The sequence below is a fragment of the Mandrillus leucophaeus genome, unplaced genomic scaffold (assembly GCF_000951045.1).
Source record: "Mandrillus leucophaeus isolate KB7577 unplaced genomic scaffold, Mleu.le_1.0 Scaffold5, whole genome shotgun sequence".
Lineage (NCBI taxonomy): Eukaryota > Metazoa > Chordata > Mammalia > Primates > Cercopithecidae > Mandrillus > Mandrillus leucophaeus.
This window is the reverse complement of record NW_012105364.1, coordinates 7,200,383-7,227,469: the sequence shown is the minus strand read 5'-3', so window position 1 is coordinate 7,227,469 and position 27,087 is coordinate 7,200,383. Positions and strand designations below refer to the sequence as shown.

Sequence of the window (27,087 nt, the reverse complement as noted above, 5' to 3'; positions counted from 1 at the left end):
ACCTTTCCCAGTGGCCTGGACTGAGTTTTTCAACTGCCATACGTGTATTTGTCATAGAAACGCTGAAGACTACAACTGCCCAGCAGGTGAAGCATTACCTTCTTCTCCATTTTGCTAAATAGGAAATAGACCTGTTGCAGCACCTAGTGAAGTAATGTATGTGGCAGTGATTTCCTCTTTAATTCAGCAAACATGCTGCAGGAGAATGGGGACTCATGGTAAGATTCTGCACATTGGAAATTGGGGACAGAAATCAATTCTGGATATATTTCCTTTAAAGGGTAGTTATCACATGCCTTCTGAGGATTGCATGAGTCACCTTCTAGTGTGGCACCCCTTTTCATTTGGATATGTAGAGCCATGGTTACTGTTCCCAGCAGACATTGAACCAGGTGTGCCTGCTATTACAGAAGTGAAATCTGACAGCTGTTACCTAAACTCTTCAGTGGCCCTTATTCTATCTACTTCAGCCTGTTTTGATTTTTGAAGCCTTATTAGATGCAACAATTTTTGCCCATGGGGAACAGGCTTTCCCTTTTTGGTGATTGACAGGATACTGGTCAGCAGACAGTGATTAGCAGAATTCTGTGATTCTCTTTTTCCCCTGATGAATATTGTGTTAACAGACTAGAGCAGCTTTGTGCTACAGCAGATTCGTTTGATGTCATAGGGAGATGGATTTCCTTTCACTTTAGCTTTTATCTGCTTGTATTAATACCTATGATTAGAGAGGCTGCATGCTCTTAACACATTGATAATTAAGATTGCCATGTTAAAGGGGGTGGTTATAGGCCAATCATACCCAAGCAGCTGTGCTTGGAGTTTAACCTGAGGTTTTCTTTGCTCTTTTGCTTCATGTGAAATTTTATGAGAAAGAAAAATTCTCTAATCATCAAGCACTTATTGAGCACCTACTGTACCAGATCTTTTTATGTTCTGCCTTGAAGACTTAAAAAATTTTCTACTAGTTTGGTGGCGACTTTGGTCATGTATAAAATAGTATGGTTTAGACTTGGATAATTAGTGTTCCTTAAGGTGGGGACCTATACCAGTTACTTTATATTGACATTTTCATTGTGTTGATAGGAAACATGTTAAATGGAAACCCTTGGGTTATTAGCTATCCATGGATTAATGTTACCACATCTAATGGATATTCCAAGGTATAAAGAAAAAGTAAACAGGAAATTACTAACTTTTGTTAAGTTTCTACATATGGGTTATATTGTGATAGGTGCTTTATATGTATTAACTGATTTAAACTTCTGGATGTTATCTCACAGTTCTGCCTCCCCCTACCATTGAGGCCTTTACCTCTTGTCTCATTTATTACACAGCTTTTTGGCTCACTGTTTCAAGTATGACTATTCATTTCTTTTTTGTAAAATTCAGATCACATCACTTCCCTTCCTAAAAGTTTTCTCGTTTTTGTATTCTACAGGTTAATGTCTCTGCCGGGCAAACAAAATGAGGCCCCTGCTGACTTGTCCCCTGACTCCCTCTCCAGCATGACCTCCTCTTGTCGTATTCCTTTTTGAACTCTCCATTCTTTTCTACTGCCTATCCTTCTTTCCTTCCTCTGGAAAACTCTTAACTCTTCTTCAAGTTTGAAAGCTCACCTCTTTCCTACTTCTGACATCCTTATTTCTTAAAAGAAAGAACAAGTAATTCTGAAACATGGAAAAGGTATAATTTCAGAATAATGGACAGTTCTTCAACCTGGAGTAATTTACAGTAAATTCATCCAGACCCATTCTCACCACGTCATTCTCCCTTTTTTCATTTTGTGAGAACTGGGGAAAACTTCACCACAGGCTCTCCCTTGTTCACAGACCTGTGTTTTTGAGCCTCCTGTATACGCAGTGAAAGTGGTAGAGAGGCTGGAATTGGGAGAATGTAAGTGAAGCAGGAAAAATAAAAAAAAAAAAAGGTTTTATTTATTGAAATATAGAATATTTTGGAGGAGAATAGTGTTTAGAGAAAGGCATGGGTAGTATGAGAGCAGAAAGGCATGAGGAAACCTCATGATCATGAAAGTGGGGGCTGGCCTAAAGGAATGCTAGTTTTTTGTTTTTGTTTTTGTTTTTGTTTTTTTTTGTGAGACAGGGTCTTGCTCTTTTGCACATGCTGGAGTGCAGTGGCCCAGTCACGGCTTACTGTAGCCTCTTGACCTCCTCAGCTCAAGTGATCCTCCTGCCTCAGCCTCCTGAGTAGCTGGTACTACAGGGACACATCTCCATACCTTTTCTGGTAGAGATGATATCTCACTATGCTGCCCAGGCTGGTCAGGAAGTTCTGGCCTCAAGCAATCCTTCTACCTTGGCCTCCCACAGTGCTGGGATTACAGGCATAAGATACTGTGCCCGGCCAGGAATGCATTTAGATTGAACAGTGGAAGGAAGGAAGGAAGGAAGGAAGGGAGGGAAGTCAAAGTAGAAATTAATTGGAAGATAAACAGCATAGAGAAACAAGGGCAAGTCATGAAGCCCTCTTCCAAGATTCTTCAATAACTGCTTGAGTTTTGTAGGATGATTCCTGAGTATGCAGAGACAGAAGTGATATTGATTCATCTTGTGAATTCTGATACATGTTATTCACAGAAGGAAAGAGAAAAATCTTATACAAGTTTATTAGTGGTGAGATGACATTCTTTAAGAAATACCATCCTTGATGGCCATTGGGGAGCTTAAGCCATTTAAGCCTTTTGGCCTAAAAGTAATCTAACAATTCAATATCTTTCTAGGTGACTGTAATCGCTAGATATTCAATAGTCATGAAATTTAGTTAGCATTCTTGCTGTTGAATTGATTCTTAGGGTTTATTTGCAAAACCTCAAATGTGTATCTAAAGCCTTGAATGCTTTCTCAGAGTTATTCATTGTACACTCAGTAGATATGAAATATCAATTTTACAGGCCACCAAAATGGTATTTAATGGTGGCTGACAGGATAGTGTTTAAGAATAATGTGTATTGGATACTTAAATTTTTCTATTATCTGACTCTTGGCACAGATCATTGAATTTAAGTTATACTGAGATTGCAGAAGATCTGCCTGCCTTAATAACCCCAGCTATGCTGCATGTTTATTTAGTCCTGGTTCCTTCCTGTGCCTTCTGCTTTCTAAGCATGTACAGAAGAAAATAAAACAATTTTTTGGTTTCTATCTTAACATCTGCTTGCATCAGGAAAGATGTCTAAAAAAAATTTGAGGGACATTTTTGTGGACACTTCCTGAAGCCTGGACCAGTTTTATGTGATTTGTTGACATCCTTTTTTTTTTTTTTTTTCTTTTCCCTTTTCTAATGCCTGCTTCTTCAATTATCCTTCAAGACCCAGAGTTTTACCACATTGCAACTGAAAATTTGAGGGTAAATTTGGTAAATCTTGAGCTCCTTAAAAGATTACTTGTTTTATAGCCATATCATTTTTCTCTTGAATTTCATTTTAAATTGATCGCTATGTATTTTAGGCATGTGCATTGCCCTTTTAATGGCTTCTTGGATAAAATACATTGTTCAGTTAGATAAGTAAAGAAGTCATCTGGGTTACTGAGCATGACTCACTTAAAATCTTATTAGGAACAATTTCTCTGCCCTCTCCTTGTTAACCATATATTCTGCTGGTATGCAGAACTTAACTGTTCTAAAGAGTTAAGCCATGGAGATCGTGATATGGGGTAACAGCCCTCCCCTCAAGACAAGGACTATGAGTTTCTTTACTCCACTTTCTCCTTGACTGGCTCTTGGTTTTCCTTATTCCTTTTGCTATAGGTTTTTTTGCTGCATGGTGTTTTTCCTTTTCTCTTTTTATCTTAAGAAATGAGCATATGAGTTAAACTACAAGGAAGTTTGGAATGATTAATGGATGTGATATCCTATACATAACCCGTTTTTTAGTGGCTCTCTGAATAAGAAAACCCTTTGTGACTGGCCCAGATTGCATATTCCTTGTGATGGAACTTCTGGTACACACTTTAAACTTCTCATCATTGTCATCTGCTCATTGGAACACCTTTTCTTCTGTCTTTTTATGCTTTTTGTTTGTTGGTTTTTATTGTTTTTCATTTGTTTGTTTTTGAGGGGGGCAGGGCCTTGCTGTGTTACCCAGGTTACAGTACAGTGGCTCTATCCTACCTCACTGCAGCCTCAAATTCCCGGGCTCAAGCTATCCTCCTGCCTCAGCCTCCCAGGTGCCTAGGTCTACAGCTGTGTACTACCATGCCTGCCTAATATTTAAATTTTTATTGTAAAGTCAAGGTCTCCCTACGTTGCCCAGGCTGGTCTTGAACTCTGAGGCTCAAGGCAGTTGCCTTCCAATTTTTAAGGCTGTGTAGCTTTCCTGATAATAATGGGAAGTTGATTTTTCATTTGCTCCTCTGAGAATCTGTTGATTTGTGTTGATGTTTTAATGTACCGCAAGTATTTCCTGTTAGCTGCCTGCAGATACAGAGGACTTTTGAAATTTGGCTCTTTGTTCCTTTTCCTTGTCTCTCTGTTCTTCCTTTCCTTCCTCCCTAGCTCCCAATTTGGATTAAAACTTAACGAGTGAGAGGCCTAGAAGACCTAAGACATTTACACAACTGTAGATTTATTACCTTTGAATTTTTGAAAACTTTCAAAGGCTTCTTTTCTATTTTTTAAGGTTTTCAAGTCATACCAGTGTCTGTGCAGACTGACAGCTAGTACTGGGGGAAGGGAGGGGAAAAAGTTACATTTATCAAAACATTATTTTCTGAAGGGATCTAACTTCGATTTCCTTTCTATGACCTGATTTAATGGAGACATTTCCACCTCAAAGGAGGATTTCAAGAATGCATATATTCTCACTAGTAGGCGAAACGTGTGCTGCTTTGATGTTCTCACACCCTTGGTTGAATGTGAATGTTACAATGTGGCATGTTTTCCAGGAATCATAGGGAATTGACCCATTTTACGTAACATTTACAGGCCGATGGGCATTTAGAGTTAGAAGGAACATCATTTAGATCTAGTCAACCCTTTCTCTCTCTCTCTTTTTTTTTTTTTTAAATAGAGAAGGAAATGAAAGTCCAGAGAGATTAAGTAATTTTATTCAACAAACATTAATTGAGTGTGTACCATGTGTCAGACTCAGTACTAGATGCTGGAGGCTACAGAGATGAATAAGTTTGAGTCCCTGTTGGAGATAAATACATGATTCCCAGATCATACAGTTTGTAATTAGCGGATTAGGGAATAGAGTATTTATGAATCATTCATAATCTAGTCTTTCTGTATTGTGACAGAAATGCCCTCAGCTGCCCTTTTTTCTACCTTTTAATTTACTCATTTAATAAAGTTGATTTTCACTTTTTAAACAGAATCCATGTTCTCTCTTGACCCAGTACCCGCCTTTAGCTGCCATTCTTTCTTGAAAGATTTCGTGTACATTAATCATGTACATTTTATCAACCATGCGACCCACTAAAATCTGACTGAAACTGCTCTTGCTGAACTTCCAGTGGGCATGTTTTGGTCTTCAGAAATCGCTTTGAATGTTTTAAGTCTGTTGTTGTATCTTCCTTCTTCAAATTCTCTTCTCTTTTGGATCACTGGTGCCCTGATTCTCCTGGCTCTTTTCCTTTTTCGTTTTTATTTTCGTTAGAGTTTCAACTGCCCGCTTATTTCTTAAATGGGCCATACTTTTGCACATGTCTTTAGCCAGTGGTCGTCCATCCTTAAGACTTAGCTCAGTATCATCTCATGAAGCATATCTGACCTTTTCAAGAATTTAAGCACTTCTTTTCCTCTGTTCTTATAGTACCTTGTGTATATTTCCTCATCCTACAAGGCTTTTGTCTATGTGTTAAGCTTTGTCTTCTAATTTTTCTCTCTTGAGAACCAGCATCTCCAGTGATTGGCACATACATTTTAACAAATGGAGTTTTACCCAGAAAGACTTCACACTTGCTTAGGCAAATATGTGTGCAGGCCTCTCTGCCTGCCATCTGCCCCTCCACGCTGCCCCCAGCAGTGGTCTCTGTCTGTCTCCCCCCTCTACTGGATTCTCTGAGGTAGGCCAGTGTATTGCCGCCAAGAAACAGCCTATGATGATTCACTGTTAATGGTAGATTTATAGTTCTATCAATTGTGTGTCAGTATATTAACCCAGGTAGGAAGCTTAAACATAACCCTTAGTTACACTCAAATCGATTGCCAAACCTTTTTAAAAAAATTCATAAATTACACATGTATAAATGTGAGCCTAGCCCTGTCTGATTAAATCTGAGTTCATAATTAATGTGAGACAAATAATTGAACTTTTATAGCTAAAATATCATGTTTCTCACTGCGGTAGAAAGACTATCCTACATAATGGCATTGTTTCCGTATTTAATTGTAACCTAAACATTCATGGTCTTCAGCATGCTGGCAGCACCCAAACAGGCAAAAGACACGTGTCTGCTTTTAAGGAAATTTAGCACACTGCAATTAAAAGGCATGCAGGTTGGTTTTCCCTAAAGCCTCATCTTCAACTTGTTACATGGCCACGATAGTTCTTTCGGGCCTGATAGCATGCTGATTCATTTGCCGAGGTAGAATGTGTTTCTTTGGATTCCTCATTTTGTTTAGGTTGTTGATCCTTCGTGCTTTGCCGTGCACTTTTATTGGATCAAAATTAGCTGAATAGAACTTAATCAAGGGAAAAAGAGGAGTATCCTCAAAAGAAATAGTGGTGGCCATATGTTACCATTAAACCATTCAGAAAGAAATATTTGTGCTTTTAAATTACAGCCTTTTCTTTTATTTCTAATTAGTTTCAATGTCAAACCTCATATATTTAGAAATATAGAGGTGGTGACGTAGATTGTTAGGCTAGTGGTTCTGAATTGTTTGTTTGTTTGTTTTTTCTTATAACCTCCTGGTCTTGGGTTTTGTTCAAATCTGTAAGATTTATTAGGTGAACATTCTGTAGCTAAGTGGCGTGATGTTCTGGCTTCTCATTAGCAGTGACCCTGGAGAGATTTCTTGCATTCAGCAACATTTGCTTGGAGCCACCCAGCATCCTTGTCATCGAGTGGTGAGGCAGAGTTTGGGTTCGGGTAAGGAGGTCACCTTGTACATATCTCTAGAGTAGAGGGTGGTGCTGTGTGGGGGATGCTCAGGCTCCCTGTCTTCCCTTCTCCTTACACACAATCTGCTCTTCTAGGACAAGGAGCTGAGTGCTTGGGGGAGAGGAAAAGGAATGTCTAAGTTGTTAGAGAGGAAGTCTAAGATGCTCAAAGTCTAAGCTGTTAGAGAGGAATCATAATATTGTTTGATGCCCTGTGATAGCATCCATTGGCCATAGATTTTGGAATTAGTTAAACTCGAGTTCAACTTTTGCTCCTGCTATTTTTAGTGGTGTGGCCAAGGGTCTCTCAATTTCTTTGAGCCCCTTTTTTTTCATAAATGAAAATATAGGTAATATTTGCTGACTCTTTTGAATTGCTTTGAGGGTTAAATGAGCATAGTGGTATCAAAAAGGTGAACAAGATGCTGTTTTTAATTTCAGGTAGCTTGTAATCACCTGTGGGATGTCAGATGCATACATACTGAGTTGGGTTAGATGTGTTATGAGAATACAGGATATTTTATTAGAAAATTCACAGAAGGCTTCCTGGAGTCGGTGAGCAGCATTTGAGCATGTCTTGAAGAATATTTGGCATCTGAGTCAACAAAATATTTCACACTGCTGTGGCAGTCGCATCTAGGCAGGAGAAACAACATTAAAAGGGGACCATAAGATCCATTCGTGGAGCTTGTTCAGCAAGCAGTTTGGAATATAGTTGTCAGGAGCAGAACTGGGCTAGCATGCTTGATTGTTAAATAGTAACTAAGTATCTTTGCAGTTAACCAAAGATCAGTGTTTTATATCTGAATATTCTTATATTAATGTGGAAATTGAATTTGATAGTGTTCCTGATGCTTCTTCCAGATTAAAGAGATCAGCAGAGTACTGAATGAAATGAGCTTTACCTTTCTTTTTCTTTTTTCTTTTTTTTTTTTTTTTTTTAGGCAGAGTCTCACTCTGTCCCCAGGCTGGAGTGCAGTGGTGCTATCTCCACTCACTGGGCTTTCAACCTCCTGGGCTCAAGCAGTTCTGCTACCTCAGCCTCCCAGACAACTATAACTACAGGCACATGCCACCACACCCAACTATTTTTGTTTTTATTTTTTGCAGAGACAGAGTCTCACTCTGTTGCCGAGGCTGGTCTCTAACTCTTGTGATTCACATCTAACTCTTGTGAATCTTGTGATTCACGTGCCTTGGCTTCACAAACTGCTGGGATTAAAGGCATGAGCCACCATGCCCAGCATTACTTTTTTTTTTTTTTTTTTTAATTGTGGTAACACATATATAACATAAAATTTCCATCTTTACCATTTTTATTTACTGCTCAGAAATGTTAAGTATATTCACATTATTGCGAAACATACCTATAGAACATTTTCATCTTACAAAACTGAAACTCTGTCCCCATTAAACAGTAATTTCCCTTTTCCCCTTCTCTTAGCCCTGGGTATGCACCCAGCTCCACTTATTTTTGACAGCTGGCTTAAGAGAAGTTCCTAGACTTCATTCAGAAACATTGCATGATAAAATATGTGATAACAAATCTGGGATTTTTTTAATCTTGCTATAGTAGAAAAATGACATTTTGCTGGTATTTTGGGCTTGCCGTGATTTGTCATCTCCTTTAACCCTTACTTTATTTACATACCATTTTATGCAATATAGTAACCACGCTGACACATTTAAGCTAACTTTAGTCCTCCATTTCTATTATGATTGCAATTTACAAAGCCATGAATGCAGCTTTCCTGTGTGGTTGGGCTTGAAAACCACAAAATGATTCACTATCCATGAGAGTGTTCAACAGCATATTATAGGTAGAAAAAATTATAGGTTATTTTGTTCTCTTATTGTGTAATTTTCATATCTTGCACATTCCATGGATTAGACACGTACTGTGACTTGAAAGTCTTCTCTTTGTGTTACCAGTTGTTGAATCTTGTAAGCATTTCTCAGTCATCACATATTTTAACTGTGGAAGCTCTTTATGAGTACTAGTTCCTTTTTTATTGGATCTTTTGTGCATATTTGCACAGTGTAGGTGGTCATGGTATATGGGGGCAGGCAGGGTGAAGCTGGTGGTATGGAATAGGTAAGAGGGAATTTTCTCTGCAGAGTGTTGTTTACCAAGAGAGGTGGACTGCTGCTATCTGATGGTCACTTTTCTTTGTCCAGTTGTGAACTGCAAGAGAGGGTGCTTTTAGCTACGGTGTCAGGATCCAGTAAGGAGACAGAAAGCACACCAGTTATTTTAACAGAGAGAACATAATGTAAGAAATGATTAGCTAGATGTGGGAATACTAATAAGGTGAAAAAAAGAACCCTAAGGGTGGCATGGAGGTAATAACTACAAGATGTACCTCCTGCCCTCTAAGGCTGGGGGAATAAGAAAAGAAAACATATAAAAACATGGAAATTTAGAGGGAGACTATGTGAAGCTGGGGACATAGACTGCTGTTAACTGATGCTTGTGTCTCTAAGCTTGGAGACTAGGACTGGAACTCCAGGATCTTGGGACCTAGACTTCCCAGGAGTGCTGCCAGTTGATTGGTTCTTGTGAATCTGAGGAGGTGTGATAACCTATTTCTAGGAGTGTTGGGGAAGCAGCAAGCTGAACTCGCTTGCTGCTACTGGAACAAGCTACCATTGCTGGGAGGAAGAAGTTGTGCTCTGGAGCCACTGGCAGGAATAGGAAAGATCTGCCCCTTCTTCCTGTCCCAGCTGCCTCTGGCACCCCCTATTGGCAGAGCCTAAGGAAGCCAGCTGGCAAGGCAGAGACAGGGTTTGCAGGTTCCCTGCCCTAGCGTCACCAAGGAAAAGTTTAGAATGATCAGTTTTGAAACTGCATGACAATAGCTTCATAACTAGCATAACTACTAGATCCAACTTTTTCCAGTTTGGTGAGCTTCCCAGGGTGGGCAAGCATGTATTACGTGTTGAAATTAATTGACCTTTTCAGGTCTAGGGGACATTGTGTGTAGTGAGTGAAAAGCCAGTGGGTAATCTGCCAGTTCTTGCTACCACAGCAACTGGGAAGCAGATGATAGAAACTGTGATGGTTTCTGGGGCAGACAGATCTTTGTGGGAGCTTTTTGCTCTGACATATGTGATATTGGGCATGTTATTTCTCTGGGCACCTAACTTCTCAGGTCTCTGTGAAGTAAAGCTGTCATAATTCCAGCTTTTTTTGCTATTGTGAGGATTAGAATTAATATGTTTAACGTGCAAGCACATAGCACCACTCAGATAGTTAGTGGTGTTTGTTTTGTTTTTTAATGAATTGTAGAAATTTAGAGTGGTGCCAACCCTTTGTGTTAAGGGAGTTAGGATGCCAGCAGTAGGAAAGGTAAGGGTGTCATTGTCACAGTGCGATGGTGATAGGATTGACATAAAAACTTTGTTAAATAGGCACCATTTCAGTTCTTTTATGGCTGGAAGGACAAGGGTATTTAGGGTGACATTACATGAAGGAGGAGATAAAACTGTATTCTCACAGATCAAGGCACCAGTCTCACGTCCCATGTCATTCCCCACAGACGGAACAGCTGTGAACAGCAACCACAGTTATAGATGGAGAAGTTCCCCATTGTTGCCCTCCTCCCCTCTACCCTCACCTGACTGTTCTGTGTGCTGTGACTTGCCTGCCTGTTCACTAGGTGCAACCAGCTGGAGAAAAGAACCCCAACAAATTCCTGAGTGTGGCTTCAAGTTTGTAACGGTCCCTTCACACAGTAGGGCAAGGCAAGCTATATATATATATAATGAAATTGCTATGCCAGCTGGGTATTGCATCTACATGTCTGTGCTGTTCATAGTTCTTTTAAGTTTATTTGCCCATATTTCTCCATGGTAGTAGTGGGTGATAAATGTTGAAGTTTTCTGATTGATGTCAAGTAGACTGTACAGTAAAAGAAAGTCATCTTCCTTCTGTAAGGTTAGACTGATATCTGTCCTGAAAAGGTACAGGCCTCATTTTACTGAATATTTATGCACAGGCTTAGAATACTTTGAATTTGGTGGATGAAATATGTGGCACTAGACTTGGCATCCTAATTTAGACCTTGAAGAGATGCAGCAACCAAGCAGAAACCCAGTGTCTAAAAGGGAGACCTTTCTGCGTGCACTTACGTAATTCAGTCTTGTGTTTTGAAATGCACAACAATTCATTGCACAAATTTGACTGGAAATCTGGCTCAATCGAAGGTTCCACTGGCACCAGCTAAATAATGGTGTCATATTCAGCCTCATTTTCCCTTCTGTGTTCTTCCAAGAAGAAACTTTAATAATAATTATTGTTTTTTAATAAGGTGAAGAAAGGAAGACATTCACAAAGAAGCATTTTTCTAACAAAATGATATTATCCTCTGAATGGGCTCACCCGCTCCTGCTGTCTGTTACAGAGAAAATTGGTTTCCTGTTGTCAGAGATTTATTTTCTTTTCCTCCTGTTCTTTTCCCCTCTTTTATAACCGTGGGAGGGTTTGTGGCACATCCCTGTGCTGGATGGGTTTCATCTGGCTTGGTGCCTGTACTTTAAGTAACGGGGTTGTCTCTACTGAGGGCATTGGCTGTCCATTTTTAGCCTGGGTATGAACAGTAAGAAATGTGGGAGAAGATTTCTCCATTACTAGAAAACATGATCTGGGGCCAACTGGTTAATTATGAGCTACCAATGAAAAGGAAAGTAGTGCCAGAAGGGCATAGCCAGTTGTGATATACTGGTCCCTGCTGCCACCAGTTACCGTACCGGTTTCCATTACCTTGAAAACCTTCAGGCCTACTTTTGTCTTTGAAGGCTTCTTTCTCTCTGCTTGTTTTCCTCTACTGCTTTTAAATTCTGTCTTCTTACTTGTAGATTTTTTTAAATGTCATTTCCAATTAAGGAATTTCCCGCTTTAAATGTTCATTCATGTTTCTAGTTGATCTTCACAACTATTAGCTAGGTAGAAAGAGGCTCTTCTACAGAGACACTAATTATATTTTATTTCTTCTCAGCTCTGCTTGCTCATTTAAACAGCACACAAAGAGTACATTTCATTCACCAAAACTTCATGCCTGTATTGCTGCAGACGAGTCTTTCCAGAACAAAGGAAGAGCTCCATGATCTTTCACTACCCTTTCCTTCTTTTCTTCCAGTTTAACCTCAAAATATACCAACCCCAGCAACCGTGTTTACTTAGGGTTAATCTCAACTTCATGATTTTTTTTGAGGAAGCTAGTTCTTTTGATTCCAAATTAGGAAAATATTCCTCTTTATATGGTAGTTTACTATCATATTTATTTTAGCGTTGAACTGTCACACTTGAAATATTTTTAGTGTATCAGTTCAGCTTTACTTGAACTCTGAATGGTATTATATGTGTTCTGTAAGGATTTCTGCTAACTTAGCTAATAATAAATTGAGGGTGTGTTTTTTCAGGATCATAAGTAATATAATTCATTATGTCAAACTTGTAGGTGTAGAGAGAATAGAAAATTGTTTTAAAGTCTTAGCCAGGTCAAAAGAGAGCATAGTGATTATTTGGATTTTGTAAATTCGGGTTTTCTCTAACGTTAGACACAGGCTGCCAAGAGTACTACTTTTTCATTAGCGATTACAAAGGGTCTAGGTTTTGCAGTTGTACAAGGAGATATCTAGTTAAATTTTTCTAATTTTTATTCATTAACGGACTTATCTTTGTATAGTATAAAATCATATTTAGTAATAGTAGCCAGAAGGTTGAGGAACAGTTTGTATTCAACTAGTGTAGTATAAGCACCCTTCATTCTATGCATTTGCTAACGATAGTATGAAGCTGCAGTGATACAGCTGCCCCCGCTTTAAAGTTCACTTTGAGATTTACTAACCAGATTTATTAAATCCCATAATCACAAGAAATAGAGTTTGAGTTGTCAAAAATAAATTTTTTAGATAGTTCTTTCTGAATTCCCCATTATATTCCCTCAGTATTTTGATATTTCTAGGAATGTGGCACGATGCTGGGCACTTTCTAGGTACCATGAACAGCTTTTTTTCTCTTTCATAGGTCTGCCCTCATGTAGTCTGGCAGAGGCTCTAAGACCTGTATGAAGTAATTAAATTACAATAATACAAGGCAGAAAGTGATTAGTGCTGTAACTTTGGCTTATCTCGTCTTCTGTCCCTTGACATTTTTGCTCTTGTTAACATCCGTGTTAGATGCCTTAAAACTTAGCTAAGTAGCTTTGCTTTTTAGCAGCAGTAAAAGTATAGATTTGGTTTTCTCACGGAGTTTATATTTGCCAAAATGTTCCTTGAGTATGAACTTAGACTTGCCTTAATTTGTACTAATTAGCCTGTTTCTGATTTTTTACAGTTTTGAAATAATTTTGCTTGGTTTTCACCACAAAGTCATAAGTAAGTCCAGATAATTTTTATTTTGCTGAGTCTTTTTTTTTTCTTCTTCTTCTTTTTTTTTCCTATGGAGTCTCACTCTGTCACCCAGGCTGGAGTACATTGGCGTGATCTCAGCTCACCCCAGCCTCCACCTCCTGGGTTCAAGCGATTCTCCTATCTCAGCCTCCCAAGTAGCTGGGATTACACATGCACGCCACCATGCTGGGCTAATTTGTATTTTTAGTAGAGACAGCGTTTCACCGTGTTGGTCAGGCTGGTCTTGAACTCCTGACCTCAGGTGATCCACCCACCTCAGTCTCGCAATAGGTGCTGGGATTACAGGCATGAGCCACCATGCCCGGGCTGTTTTGCTGATTCTTAAGAGGAAACCGAGGCAAACCACCAAGTTTGGGCCACAATCACTGTCAAGAGCCCAATAGATCAGCATCAAGCTGCCTGCTACTCTTGGTCATTTGGTTGCCATGAAATATTCAGGAATGTTTGATTTCAAGGTCGAGGGCAGCTCTTTTCCTCATTGCCTTCCGGAGAACTGAACTCAAGCCTTGTTCTCTTGAAGAATTTGATGCCCTTTCTGCCTCATTATCCCAGGCTTACTGGCTGAATCCTCACTGTTCCTCTAGGAAAAGTAGCACAGACTTCATTCCCTCTTGGAGCAGAGTTTTACTTTCAGAGCACTTCAAGGGTGGGAAATGTTTGTGTCCGGTTACATGTTGAAAGCCGTGCCTGCGCAGGGAAAGGAAGATGAGGCAGGACCTCAGCATCTTTTTTGTTTTCAATTTTCTTCAGTGGGTGTGGGAGCCACTTTGTGGCTGGTGGCCCACCTTCTTGTGAGCCTTCATGTCCTTTCACATTTAGGTTTGTGAGAGGCGATGCTGTTCTTTTATTTCACCTTCCCCTCCCCCCCCCCACCCCTTGCAGTAGTATTTGTGGCTAAGTGAAGGCACCACATATGGTTTGCTACTTGGATAATTGTTTGGGAGCCCCTGGATCCTTTAAGCTATTTAAAGTCCTGACGGGGTCTTGGGGGAACAAAGACTTCATACTTGGCTCCTGTTATTTCTTCCCTATCCTTCTCTCTGTCCTCTTCCCTCTCTCATCCTTACTGTGTCTGAGCAGTAAATAGCAAGTGCTTCTGAAATACTCTTAGTTGGCTAATGTCATTGAATAGAAGAACACTCTTTAGAGGCAGATTTTTTTTCCTACGTGATGCTCTTGAAAATGGTACTTTAATTTCAGGATGTGCAGGTTCCTGGGGAATATAATCATATGCTGTGCACTGGAGATAACAGGTCAGTCTCTTTAAGGACATGAGACTGCCTAAATTTGCTTTACTTCTTCCCACTTTTGGTCCTGTGAAACTCTTCTTCTCCTACTGGCAGGTTGCCAGGAGACATCTGTAACCAGGACTGTTTCTTGGAATTGCCACTGCCTCTTCTTTTCTGCTATCACCGTGGCTAGTGTGGGTCCAGACCCCTGGGTGGCTTTGTGGACTTGGGCAGGAAAGGAGACAAGACGTGCCTACTTTTGTCATTCCTGTCATGGCCAGGTTGGTTGGATTCTCAGATCCCACACCCAGGCTTCCAGTAGCTGGAACTAAGGAATATTTGGAAATTTTGTTTCGTCACTGTTACTACAATGTTTCCTGGTGTCTTATTTGTATAAAAGTTGGAGGGGTATTGAATTCTCCCATTGTTATTAACCTGCTTACTTTTTCTTTTATTTTTATTGAACTATTTTAGCATTAATCAAGTTCCCCAGGGTGGCTTTCTGCCTTTAATAAAACTCTAACCTCCTCTTTGTTTTATTGCCTTTGATTTAAAAGTCATGGGGCCAAATGCCTAAAATATAAACATTTTTGTGGCCCAGAGACCTCCTTGCTACTTATTTAAAAATTCAGGTGGCCAGATGCAGTGGCTCCTGCCTATTATCCTAGCTCTTTGAAAGGCTGAGGCGGGAGGATGACTTGAACCCAGGAGTTTGATATCAGCCCTGGTAACACAGCAAGACCCTGTCTCTACAAAAAATTAAAATAATTAGCTGGGTGTGGTGGTACATACCTATAGTCCCAGCTACTTGGGAGGCTGAGGTGGAAGGATCACATGAGCCTGGAACGTCAAGGCTGCAGTGAGCCCTTGTCACGCCATTGCACCAGGAGCAACAACATAGCGAGACTGTGTTAAAGAACAAAAATTAAAAAGCACGTTTGTGGGAATCACACCAGAACTACTGAATCAGATTATCTGGTGTGGGCTTGATAGTCTGCAGGGTTATAAGCTCCCACGAGATTCTGAGGCATACTGAAACCTGACAACTACCGACAGGTGGTGATTGTCTTTTGGCAGTCAAAAACCAAGAGCTGTAGTGCCTGGCTCACAAGCCATGAGCCTCTGGGGTACCTGGGATCAAAATCCCAGCTTTGCCATTACTAGTTATGTGACATCAGGCAAATTACTTAAACTGTAAGCCTTAATTGCCTTCTGGTAAAAGGGGGATCATGATCTTTACCAGGTAGGACTGCTATTAGCATTAAGCCTATTTGATAGGGTTATCTATAACTATTATTATTCTTTAAGTTCTAGTGCTTTTCACACGTGCTAATAGAGCCTTAAAGATGGGATCAGCAGAATCAAATAGGGTTGTCAGAAAGATTGAGAAATTGGAGGGTCCTACACAAGCAGTGAAACACTTAAGGGAGGTAGTTATCTTCATAATCACCTCCTTCTAACCTCACACCTGTATATTCACGTAGATTCCAGGTTTTTTTTTAAAGTTTGATTTCAGTTTCTGTTGTTTTCTATTTCGTCTTTGCTTCCTGGAAGATATGCTAAATGTATTGCATTGCTGTGAATTTGGCACTTGCTCAGATCATGTCTCTGTTATAGACTGTATTTACTTTTAAGAGGTATTTTGAGTGGAGAGAATGAAATAGAGCTGGTTGGAAATAAAGCTGCTTTTTCTTTGAAACAACTCTTGAGGTGTTTGGATCTGTGAGGCTTCTGTGTATGGTCCTTTAGGAATAGTTAGGTACCTTGGGAAGATAAAAGATACCTTCCATTCGGCCAAGGTGGTTACAATTTTAAACCTTCCTCCCACTGCTAGCTTGTAGCTTTCTAGTTATCAGACCTGCCTTTTATAGAAATGTGCTACTGTATGTGTTAAGGACCATAAAACAGTGGCTATCCCTGTGTGTTCTGTCTCCTGGATGCCAAGGGAATTGAAAGGTCCTTAATTGTAAATATGCCCAGGGCATGTGGTAATGCTCCTATTTTAAGTTATAATTGAAATGGAAATTGCAGCCTTTGTTTATTAAAATAGCATGTGTGGCAGGGCAACTGGGACTGGTCCATTATTTACTGTTTGAAATCTTATCCATTTTAATCTGATCATGTCTGTAGTTCTTATTTTAATTCAACAGTCAGTTTTAAGATCGTCATGGAGTATAATTCCTCTTGGGCACATTAATTCATTTATTATAGTTGAGTCTCCTTTTAAATATAAAAATCAAATTTGATTTTGACCCTGTCTATAGAACGTTTGTAGTTAAATTATTTCCACTGCCTCACAGAAGGATATATCTGTGGAAGAGTATCCTTTTTTTGAGGAAATAAATGGAATTTAGTGCATTTCTTAGGAGGAAAAGAATGGCCAGTTATTCTGCTGAAGAGAGGAATGAAAGCATGAAATATTGGGAGAAATGGGAAAGGGTGATCAAAGCAGCTTTGGAGATTTTCTCTCCCTCAACATTTTGTCTTAAAAAAGAAATCTAAGTTTATAGAATAACATAACAAACATCTGGGTTCCTTTTTCAGCCTTGATATTCTTCCCTGTGTGCTTCAGAGCCTTGTATTTTTCCTTTTTTTACTGTTGTGTATTACAGACACAGTTGAAAGTCCCTGTGTACTTGTCCTCAACCCCATTTTTTCCCCTTCTCCTTTTCTCTTTCTCTCCCCACCCATTCCACATCAGTAACCATTGTGCATTTTTATTCTTTTGCTGCTTACATAGCTTTATGAATAATATACTATTGTTTGTATCTGTTTTTAGTCTCCTTTTATATGGGGTTTTACTATATCAGTCTACAACTTGCTTTTCCAGCTCAATTTTGTTTTTTTTTAAATCTGTCCATTTGCTGTGTTGCTCTAAATCAGCCAAACTACTGTGTATTCCATTGCTTGATTATACTATATCCAGTGTTAATATAGATGTTGTTACACTTGTCTTGCACATACGAGAATTTTCTGGGGCATATACCTACCTGTAAGTAGCATTTCGTAGTTAGAGGTATGTGTGTTACCACCTTTAACCAAACAATGCCGCATAGCACCATATCAAAGTATTTAAACTTTTTATAGTCCCATCAGTGGTTAAGGGGCATTCCTGTTTCCCCACATTCTTTAAAATATTTGCCAATATGATAGAGGTACTGTATCTCAATTTACATTTTTCTGACAATTATCAAGTTATACTTTTTTGCATACTTAATGTGTACTTGGAATTCTTTAGTGAAATACCTGTTTATATCTTTTGCCAATTCATCTATGGGTTTATTTCTCTTTTTCTTATTGTTAGTTATTTACTGAGTAAATCAAAGTAATCAGAAGAGAACCCCCACCAGCTCTGAGTACCACATCTGTCTACCCACCTACTGGAATCTGCATCCATCCATATACCTGCAGATGAACTACTGGTGCTCTGTGGAAAGCCATTCTGTCCATGGCATGGACATTGCTTTAGCAATTCTCTTCTCTCTCTTGTTTGCTCACCACTAGACCATTGCCTGTTATTTCTCCAATCTGAAATCAAAAACAAAATCCTTATCTTTGCTCTGCCGCTTCCTTGCCAGGGAAGGCGCATGCCACCATAGTCTCTTCGTACTCCTTTGTGACACAGCTTTTGAAAGGACTGTATATACAGTTGACCCTTGAATAGTGTGGGATTTAGGAGTGGCAGCCTCCACATGGTCAAAAATTCATATATAGAACTTTTTTTTTTTTGAGATGGAGTCTCTCTCTGTCGCCCAGGCACTGGGCGCTATCTCAGCTCACTGCAAGCTCCGCCTCCCGGGTTCACACCATTCTCCTGCCTCAGCCTCCCGAGTAGCTGGGACTACAGGCACCCACCACCACACCCAGCTAATTTTGTATTTTTAGTAGAGACAGGGTTTATGTTAGCCAGGATGGTTTTGATCTCCTGACCTCATGATCTACCTGCCTTGGCCTCCCAAAGTTCTGGGATTACAGGCGGGAGCCACTGCGCCCAGCCCTAGAACTTTTTATTCCCCCCAGAATTCAACTAATTGCCTACTGTTGACCAGAACAGGAGAGGTTGGTCTTGCTGTCATAGGAATGGCAGGGGCAGGAGGAAATCCACATATAAGTGGACCTGCACAGTTTAAACCCATGTCATTCAAGGATCAACTGTTCTTGCTGTCCTCAGGTTTTTTTCTTACCATTCTCTTGTGCACCCATTTGTAGTTTCAACCAGGCTTGTACCCCAGTGCTCTACCAAAACTATCCTCATCAAACTACCAATGACCCACACTTAGCTAGATCCAAAGTGCAAATCTTACTTCCCATTTTGCTTGCCTTAGTTTGTGGCATTTGACACAGTTGATGATTCCTTCTTGTCTATTCGTTTTCATTTCTTGGATTCCGGAACACAGCATTCTGGTATTTTCCTCCCACCCTGCTTACTGGTTGCTCATTCTCAGTCTCCTGTTGCATATTCATGACCTTTTAATGTTAGAAGATACTACCTATATGCCAACAACTCCCAAACGTGTTTTGCTGGTTCAGACCAAACTCCATGTTTGCATACCCAACTGCCCATTCAGCATCTCCACTCAGGTATCTAATAGCTGAAGCTTAGCATGTCTCCTGCTCTTACCCTTCTCCCTTCATTTGTTCTACTGGTGATCTTCCCCATTTTATTTCATGACCCCAGCCATCTTTCCATTTGCTCAGATAAAAAAGGAGTCATTCTTGATTCCTCCTTTTCTTTCATTCCTAACGTTCCATCCGTCTTCTTTCAGAATGTTTCCAGTTCTGACCACTTCTTGCCTTCCTCACTGCTGCTGCCTTGATGTAATCTCCCATGATTTCCTGCCCAGATTACTATCATAATCTCCTAATTTGTCTCCTCTGCTCTATCCTTTTCTTGTCACAGTGTCTGTTCTCAACACAAAAGGCAAAATAATTCTTTCAAATGTGAAGTCAGCTCTGTGTCTTCATCTCCTGCTGCCTCCCCCTCCTGCATTCTGCTCTAGCTGCAGTGGTGGTGCCTTTGTTGCTAACGTGCATTGGCTGTTATCTTTGCCTTTCTTTGGATGACTGGGCATCCTATACCTCTTTGAGTTTTTGATAAAATGTAATCTTAGTGAGGCCTGCCCTGATCTCATTACAGCTGTGGCCCTGCACCCCTGTTCCCTCTCCTGCTCTCCATGTTCTTTCTTCCATTTCACTTATCCCCACTGTCAGTGCTTTCTTTGACTTTTCACTTCATTCATTATGTCTTTTCGGTACAGAACTTTTAAAATTTTAATGAAGCCACACATTTCAACCTTTTTTAAAATATATAATTTGTGACTTAAATTTTTTTTGTTTTTTACACTTTAAAAAATGAGATCAAATATACATAAAAAAGTTACCATCTTCACCATTCTGAGTGTATATCAGTGGTAATAAATTTATGTTCTTTTTTCTGCCTTCATTTCTCCCTCATTTATAAAAATCCTGCAGTATCCCAAGGTCATTTAGTTTTATGGGTACAATGTTTAAGAATGGGCTAGGTAAAATTAGGCCTGAATGGGGGTTGAGAATAAGGACTTGATTCAAGTTCTCTTTCATTCCCTCCTAGTGGACATTGACCAGACTTCCAATTTTGGCAACCAGCCAAAAATACCTTCCTGAAAAAATGCTAGCTATATCTTCAGATGCTGAGATGTGGGTATTGGGCCTCCTTCCCAAACTGGTAAGAGATACAGATGACTGACGTTACCTCTTCCATCTCTAATGTGAGTCATTGCAGGGCCTACATGCAATGTCATTTCTCAGGATGAACAGTGATTACAGCACCTATTGGTTTGTATATTATCCGCCCACGAGTTTATAAAGCAAGCATTTTTTCCTATTTTTATTTTTTAAAAAATATTTCCATGTAAATTAGAATCTAAACTAGACAGTTCTTTTTAAGCAGGTAAGATTCAGCTAAAGTCCTGTTTTCTGAGGATACATTCCATACCTCAGTTGCCTCTTGGAGATTTCAAAGGCTTTTATATACCTGGTAATTTGCAGGAATTGCTTTTATTTTGTGGTTTCTCAGGGACTTCTAATATCTCTCTTGTAAGATGTCTGCAGATGTCAATAGCTACTAGCTCTGAGGGGTTAGAGTAACAAGATCATTCTGTGGTATCTTGTTTTCTGCTTGTGCTATTAGTTCTTTCTAGCTTCATGAGAGACATATAATCAGACTCTGAAGGTACCCTGTTTCTTATTGGTGTGTTTGTTGATACATTCTTTATTTTCCTTCATTCTTTTGAGGGTATTTTATCCTGTGGAGTGTCTTAAAAGCAAGATTCTTATTTAGACAGCCATTTTCAAACGTTTAGTTGTACCTCATCCCATAATCTTCATTTGAAGGCCCATTGGAACGGTGTTTCTTACCTTTTATTCCTAGTTTTGGAATTACAGCCAACTGACATTCCCATCTATCTCTATGCTGTTTCAGAATATGTAGGGAGACAGGTGTAGTGGCACATGCCTGTAGTCCTAGCCACTCAGGAGGCAGAGGTGGGAGGACTGCCTGAAGCCAGGAGTTCAAGACTAGCCTGAGCAACATAGTAAGACCCCATATCTTTAAAAAATATATATAGATAGATAGATAGATAGATAGATAGAGAGAGAGAGAGAGAGAGAGAGAGAGAGAGGGTAAGGTGCAGGATTTTGGGTTCTGAGGCAAATCATAAGGCTATGTAAGGTCAGTGTTGTTATTTTGTTCAATTCATCTTTGAAAATGTTCACTTCAGTAATCACGTAGCTACCCTCAGAAAATAGAATGTCCACTGTTGCTTGGTGAATATGAATACGCTGACACTTCTTTATTTCTGAGGGCTGATTCTGATAACCATTGATTTTGTCTTTATTAAAACTCCTGTTTATTACTGGCAACTGGTATCTTCTGTCTGGCAAGGATTCTTAGCTATGATTGAGTGCCATCACCAACTCTGCTTTACGGCTTGTATGTTATACTTGGCTCCTTAAGAGAGCTCTAATTTGTAATCTATTTTTATAAAATATCCATAATCCTGTACATGTGTCCCTTGTGTTAACCAGCATTCCCCTAACCCAGGCAATTTTTACGCATCCCATTTTCTTTATTTTCTATAAGAAAATCTCAATGTTATTTTGTTCCTCTAAAGATTCTCGTGTTCATGGTCATTTTCTTCCCATCAGACAGTGATCATGACACACCTGGGCCTTGATCAGAGCTCAGCCACGCCAGAGGCTTCTGTTTGGAGTATGTTGACTTCCACATATGATCTGGGAGAAGGAGCTACCTTAACTTTTTAGAAGAGCACTGGAATGATGATAATTATGCCCTCTGCCCCCACTTTTTTTTTTAACAGGAAGTAGAAAACAGTTGAATAGTGAATATGAAACTCAAATTTCCTTGACACTGAAAGTGTTATCTACATTCTCACAAGAGATTTTCTTGGTCATGGTCAATGAATTGAAATGTTGGTATTATGTGCTGGAGGCATAGAGGCTTAGTTTGCATCTAGGAGGAAACATCTATTTCATAGATCCCCTTAACCATAATATCGACCTTAGGATGATTTTTAAATGGGGCATTAAAATGATGAAGGCTCTTTACTTAAAAGTAGTGGCTACTTAGGAAAAAACGTAATATTTTCTTTGGGTACAGTTTGGACTACACAGAGGTGTCTTGGTTTTGTCAGGTGCATAATAGATGGCAAAGGTTCGGCCAGGTTGGATAAGCATAGAGGATGTGGAATCAATGGTGTACATCTAGGGTAGGGGTTGGTCCTTGATTTTCTCCTTTCTTTCTATACTTTTTGCAAATATTTTCCTGGAGATTCTCAACTCTGCAAAGCAATCCTGTTCTCCTAGCATACTTTGTATGTATGCCTGGGTTAGGGGAATGCTGGTTAACACAAGGGACACATGTACTGGATTATGGATATTTTATAAAAATAGATTACAAATAGAGATCTCTTAAGGAGCCAAGTATAACATAAGCCGTAAAGCAGAGTTGGTGATGGCACTCAATCATACCTAAGAATCCTTGCCAGACAGAAGATACCAGGTGCCACATTTGATCTTTGTATATCAGTCTGCATGTTTCTTTGGAGCTACTTAAGTCTAACTGTAATTATTGAGTATGTACTGATGAGGAGGTACTGTACTTGGTTCTGGGGAGTTAAAGAAAAACAAAGAATGAGTCTTTTTTGTCGTGGAACTTACAGGCTTCTGGGAGGGAAATATTAAAGTGAAGTATACCAACTGGTATAGTCAAGATCTCTTATTTCTTATACAAAGACAAAAGTCTCTTGACTTACGCATGTCATCATGACTCCACATTGGATTCCTACTCCTTTATCCTCCCTTTCTACACCATTTTCAGTTCCCATTAATTCATTTCTTCAAGTGGTTCTCGTTATCTCTCAGGCTCCTGTCCTTTCCTGTTACCTTCATCTAGATAGACCCTCTTATATCATCTAAAAATGACATTGCTTAGAATAGCCACCTCTTTTAGGAAGAATCTGGGGCCCGTGAGATAATGAAGTAAGTGTGTATGTGTTGACATACTGTTCCTTTCTGCCTCTCTTCTTTTGGTTTTTCTGTTTTTTCCAACTTTAATTTTCCTCCTGTTTCTTTACTATCCTGCAAACTCATATTAAATCTGGCCTTGTCAATGAAACATTTCCTGATTACTTCTTTCCACTTCCCTGAACTCTTATAGCATTTAGTCCCTAGTCTATATCACATGTATTAGCATAGCACTTAATCAAAACTGTTTGCCAGATGTGGTGGCTCATGCCTGTAATCCCAGCACTTTGGGAGGGAGGCCAAGGCAGGCGGGTCACTTGAGGTCAGGAGTTTGAGACCAGCCTGGCCAATATGGTGAAACCCCATCTCTACTAAAAATACAAAAATTAGCTGGGTGTGGTGGCACATGCCTGTAATCCCCAGTACTCTGGAGGCTAAGGCACAAGAATTGCTTGAACCCAGGAGGCGGAGGTTGCAGTGAGCCAAGATCATGCCCTTGCTCTCCAGCCTGTCCAGAGCAAGACTCTGTCTCAAAAAAAAAGAAAAAAAAAAAAACTGCTTTGTGTTGCTATTTCCTATCTGTAGGATTTCTTCTATTCCTATTTTAAGTTTCATAATTTTTGAGTCCAGGATTATACATGTATTTATAGAATGCTTTGTATGGAACTAACAGTTGGTAGGTGCTCAATAAAGATTTTTTTGAGTAATAGAATTGGATTTAAAATATCTGTAAATATTTGAAGTGTCCTAATACTTATTGAGCTTCTTCTGTAATACAGTTTATGCTCCTATGTCTCCATTAAAGAACATTTGTTTCCAGTTTGGGTGATTACAAACACTCTATTTCTTATTTGTGAGCCTGTTATGTGAAAAGGGTAGCCCTATTCTCAATAAAGCATTTCAACCAAATACTTTTAAATCATTTATTATATGTCTTAACATTTAATATTCGCGATACAAAGAGGTAACCAATTTCAGACACATTCCTATATCTCGTGCTGTTGGACGTGTTCATTTGATTTTGTTCATTCCTGATGTCATGTTTTATTTTACTTTTAGGATAAGAACAAGAAACTGCGTCCCCTGTATGACATTCCTTACATGTTTGAGGCCCGGGAATTTCTTCGAAAAAAGCTTATTGGGAAGAAGGTAAGAAATTGATGACAGAAGTATATTTGCAAGTGGTTGGGCTGAAGCTAATCTTTTGGAGGCAATTGTTGTAAGCTGGGCCCTTTACCAGCAGATGACACTCCTCCATCAAGTCAAGTGGAATTACTTTGATATGAAGAGAGGCGTGTTTATGTGTCAGAAACGGTACCCAATGGGAGAGGTTTAAAATTAGGGCCCTGACCACAGTTTGATTGCCAGTAGTCTCACAGCAGGGTCCGGGCTCAATTCCAGTTTTAATAATTGCATATTGCCCTGAGCTCCATTCAGTTGGCTCTCTTGTTTTCTCCAGCCACCTTCATTAAATGTTCAGGGCTATGGGATTTACTAGTGAGGGAAGCTTGCTCCTTTTTCATGCTTCCGCTACTTCTGAGGGATAGGCTGGCTATAAGGGGAAGAGGGGATGACCTGGACTATGAGCATGCCTATTGTAATGCACTGTGGCATCAATGCTCCCTCTATTCTTCTGACTGGCAGAATTTTCTGTCCCCTGTAAGAGTTTTTTTTTCAGGAAGGGGTATATGGCTTCCTCATAGTTCGTGTGCAGATTTTTGTGTAGCTTGATGACTTTTTTTGTTGTTGTTGTTGGTTTTTTTGGGGGGGGAGACAAGATCTTACTCTGTTGCCTAGTCTGGAGTGCAGTGGTGTGATCTCAGCTCACTGCAACCTCTGCCCCCTGAGTTCAAGCATTTCTACCCCCCAGCCTCCTGAGTAGCTGGGACTACAGGTGTGCACCACCACGCCTGGCTAATTTTTGTATTTTTTGGTAAAGATGGAGTTTCACCATCTTGGCCAGGCTGATCTCGAACTCCTGACCTAAGGTGATCCGTCCACCTCTGCCTTCCAAAGTGCTGAGATTATAGGCACGAACCATCATGCCCGGCCGCATGTTGACTTTGTATTTCTAATGTAACAATTCAGAGGCCATAGATTTCATTTCTTTGTGTTCTTTGTTAGAGCGTAATATTCTGTGACTGGCCACAGAATTTGCATTCTGGGAATCTGATAGTGAGCCTTTGAGCATCCCCTCATTTTTCCTCATGTCCCAACCCTAAGAGTCCTGGGTTGTTTCTTATGTCCTGGATCAACAAAGAACATGAATGGGATGGTTCCTATGATAGTGATTGAAAGAATGCTATTCAAGGAGGTACTGTGATTCATCTTTTCCTCACTTAGTTTCGGTTTGGATTTTAGGAGAAATATATTTTGGGTGAGTTTTTATTGTATCTTCAGAAAGGCAAAACCATTTTTTTTTAATCTGGCCATAACACACTAAAGGCATATTAGCATTCCTTACCTGAACCACTGATCCTGTGATAGGTTTTGTTTTTGTTTTTGTTTTCTTGAGACGGAGTCTCGCTCTGTTGCCCAGGCTGGAGTGCCGTGGCGCGATCTCGGCTCACCACAACCTCTGCCTCCCGAATTCAAGGAATTCTCCTGCCTCAGCCTTGCCAGTAGCTGGGACTGCAGGCGCGTGCCACCATGGCTGGCTAATTTTTGTAGTTTTAGTAGAGATGGGGTTTCCCTATGTTGGCCAGGCTGGTCTTGAACTCCTAACCTCGTGTTCCACCCACCTTGGCCTCCCAAAGTGCTGGGATTACAGGCATGGGCCACCGTACCTTGACTTGTGACAGGTTTAATAAGGCTCTGACTTTTGTACTAATACCAAAATGGTGTATCTTAATTATAAATACAGCCATTTTTATTGTATATCATAGTCACTAGGATGATAATTATAGTAAGAGATTTTGAAGTTGGACATAAGGTAAAATTGCTAATTTTGAGGAAGAGAAACCAAACTGGATTCTTGAAATGAGTATTAAATCTACTCGGGTTTCTTCAGAGAATAGGCTCATTTGTCATTGTACAAAACTTGACAGCATGCTGTATTCATTCGTGAAGTGGAGTGCGAATGGTGGCTTTAAGCTTCTTTCAATTTCTAGATCTCCTGTTTTCTGATCAAATGTCTAATATCTCTATTCCACCAAGTTGATATCATTTCACTCATTTATTGGCTCATAAACAATTGCTTGTAGATAGCCAAGGAATTTCTTCACAAGTTTGGGTTTCTATTGAAATTTATCTGAAATCACATTGAAAGGAGTGGCAGCACATATCTGATTTGTGTGCAGCCAGTTGTGTGGCATGTATTATGGCATTCACCTGGCTTCTTTGAATATTGCCCTAACCCTGATTCTGTTTCATCCCTGGGACCATAGATCATAGCTCATTGCAGTAGCTGCTGAATGGTCTCGGAAGGTTAGACCCAGCCTCTGCTCTCAAGGACTGTATGTCAGGCCATTGTAAAGTGTTCTGTCACAGGATAAAAGGACTGACCTCCAGTGTCAGATACGGAGTCAGTTCTTAATCAATTAGTTTCCCTCTTGGTGAGAGAAGCCTCCTTTATTGGTTCCTGTGCAGCAGAGTTGATTGTATTCTATTTGTGCTGAGCTCAAGTTTTGTTCCCCAGAGTGACATTGTATAAATGATGAATATTGTATCCCTGAGTAGTGAGTAGGATGCAACTTAGTTCTGCTGGGCTGGAACATTCCTGATGCAAACTGCTTTTCCTCACTCACCACCTGAAACCACTTGCCTGTCTTCTGGGCCTATCACTTGCCACAGTGAACACCCATGTGCTCTGGCCTCTGGGAGCAGGCAGGGCAGTTGATGCCTCAGGGG

At 39.9% G+C, this 27,087-nt stretch overlaps 1 protein-coding gene across 1 annotated transcript in view; it reads left to right on the top strand.

Annotated features, from left to right (window-relative positions):
- Window positions 1–27,087, top strand: part of SND1 (staphylococcal nuclease and tudor domain containing 1) — a 441,984-nt gene that overhangs the window by 134,864 nt on the left and 280,033 nt on the right. The window contains exon 11 of the mRNA XM_011995923.1: window positions 24,298–24,387. Within this exon, the coding sequence (XP_011851313.1) occupies window positions 24,298–24,387 (90 nt within the window). The remainder of the gene's footprint in view (window positions 1–24,297; window positions 24,388–27,087) is intronic.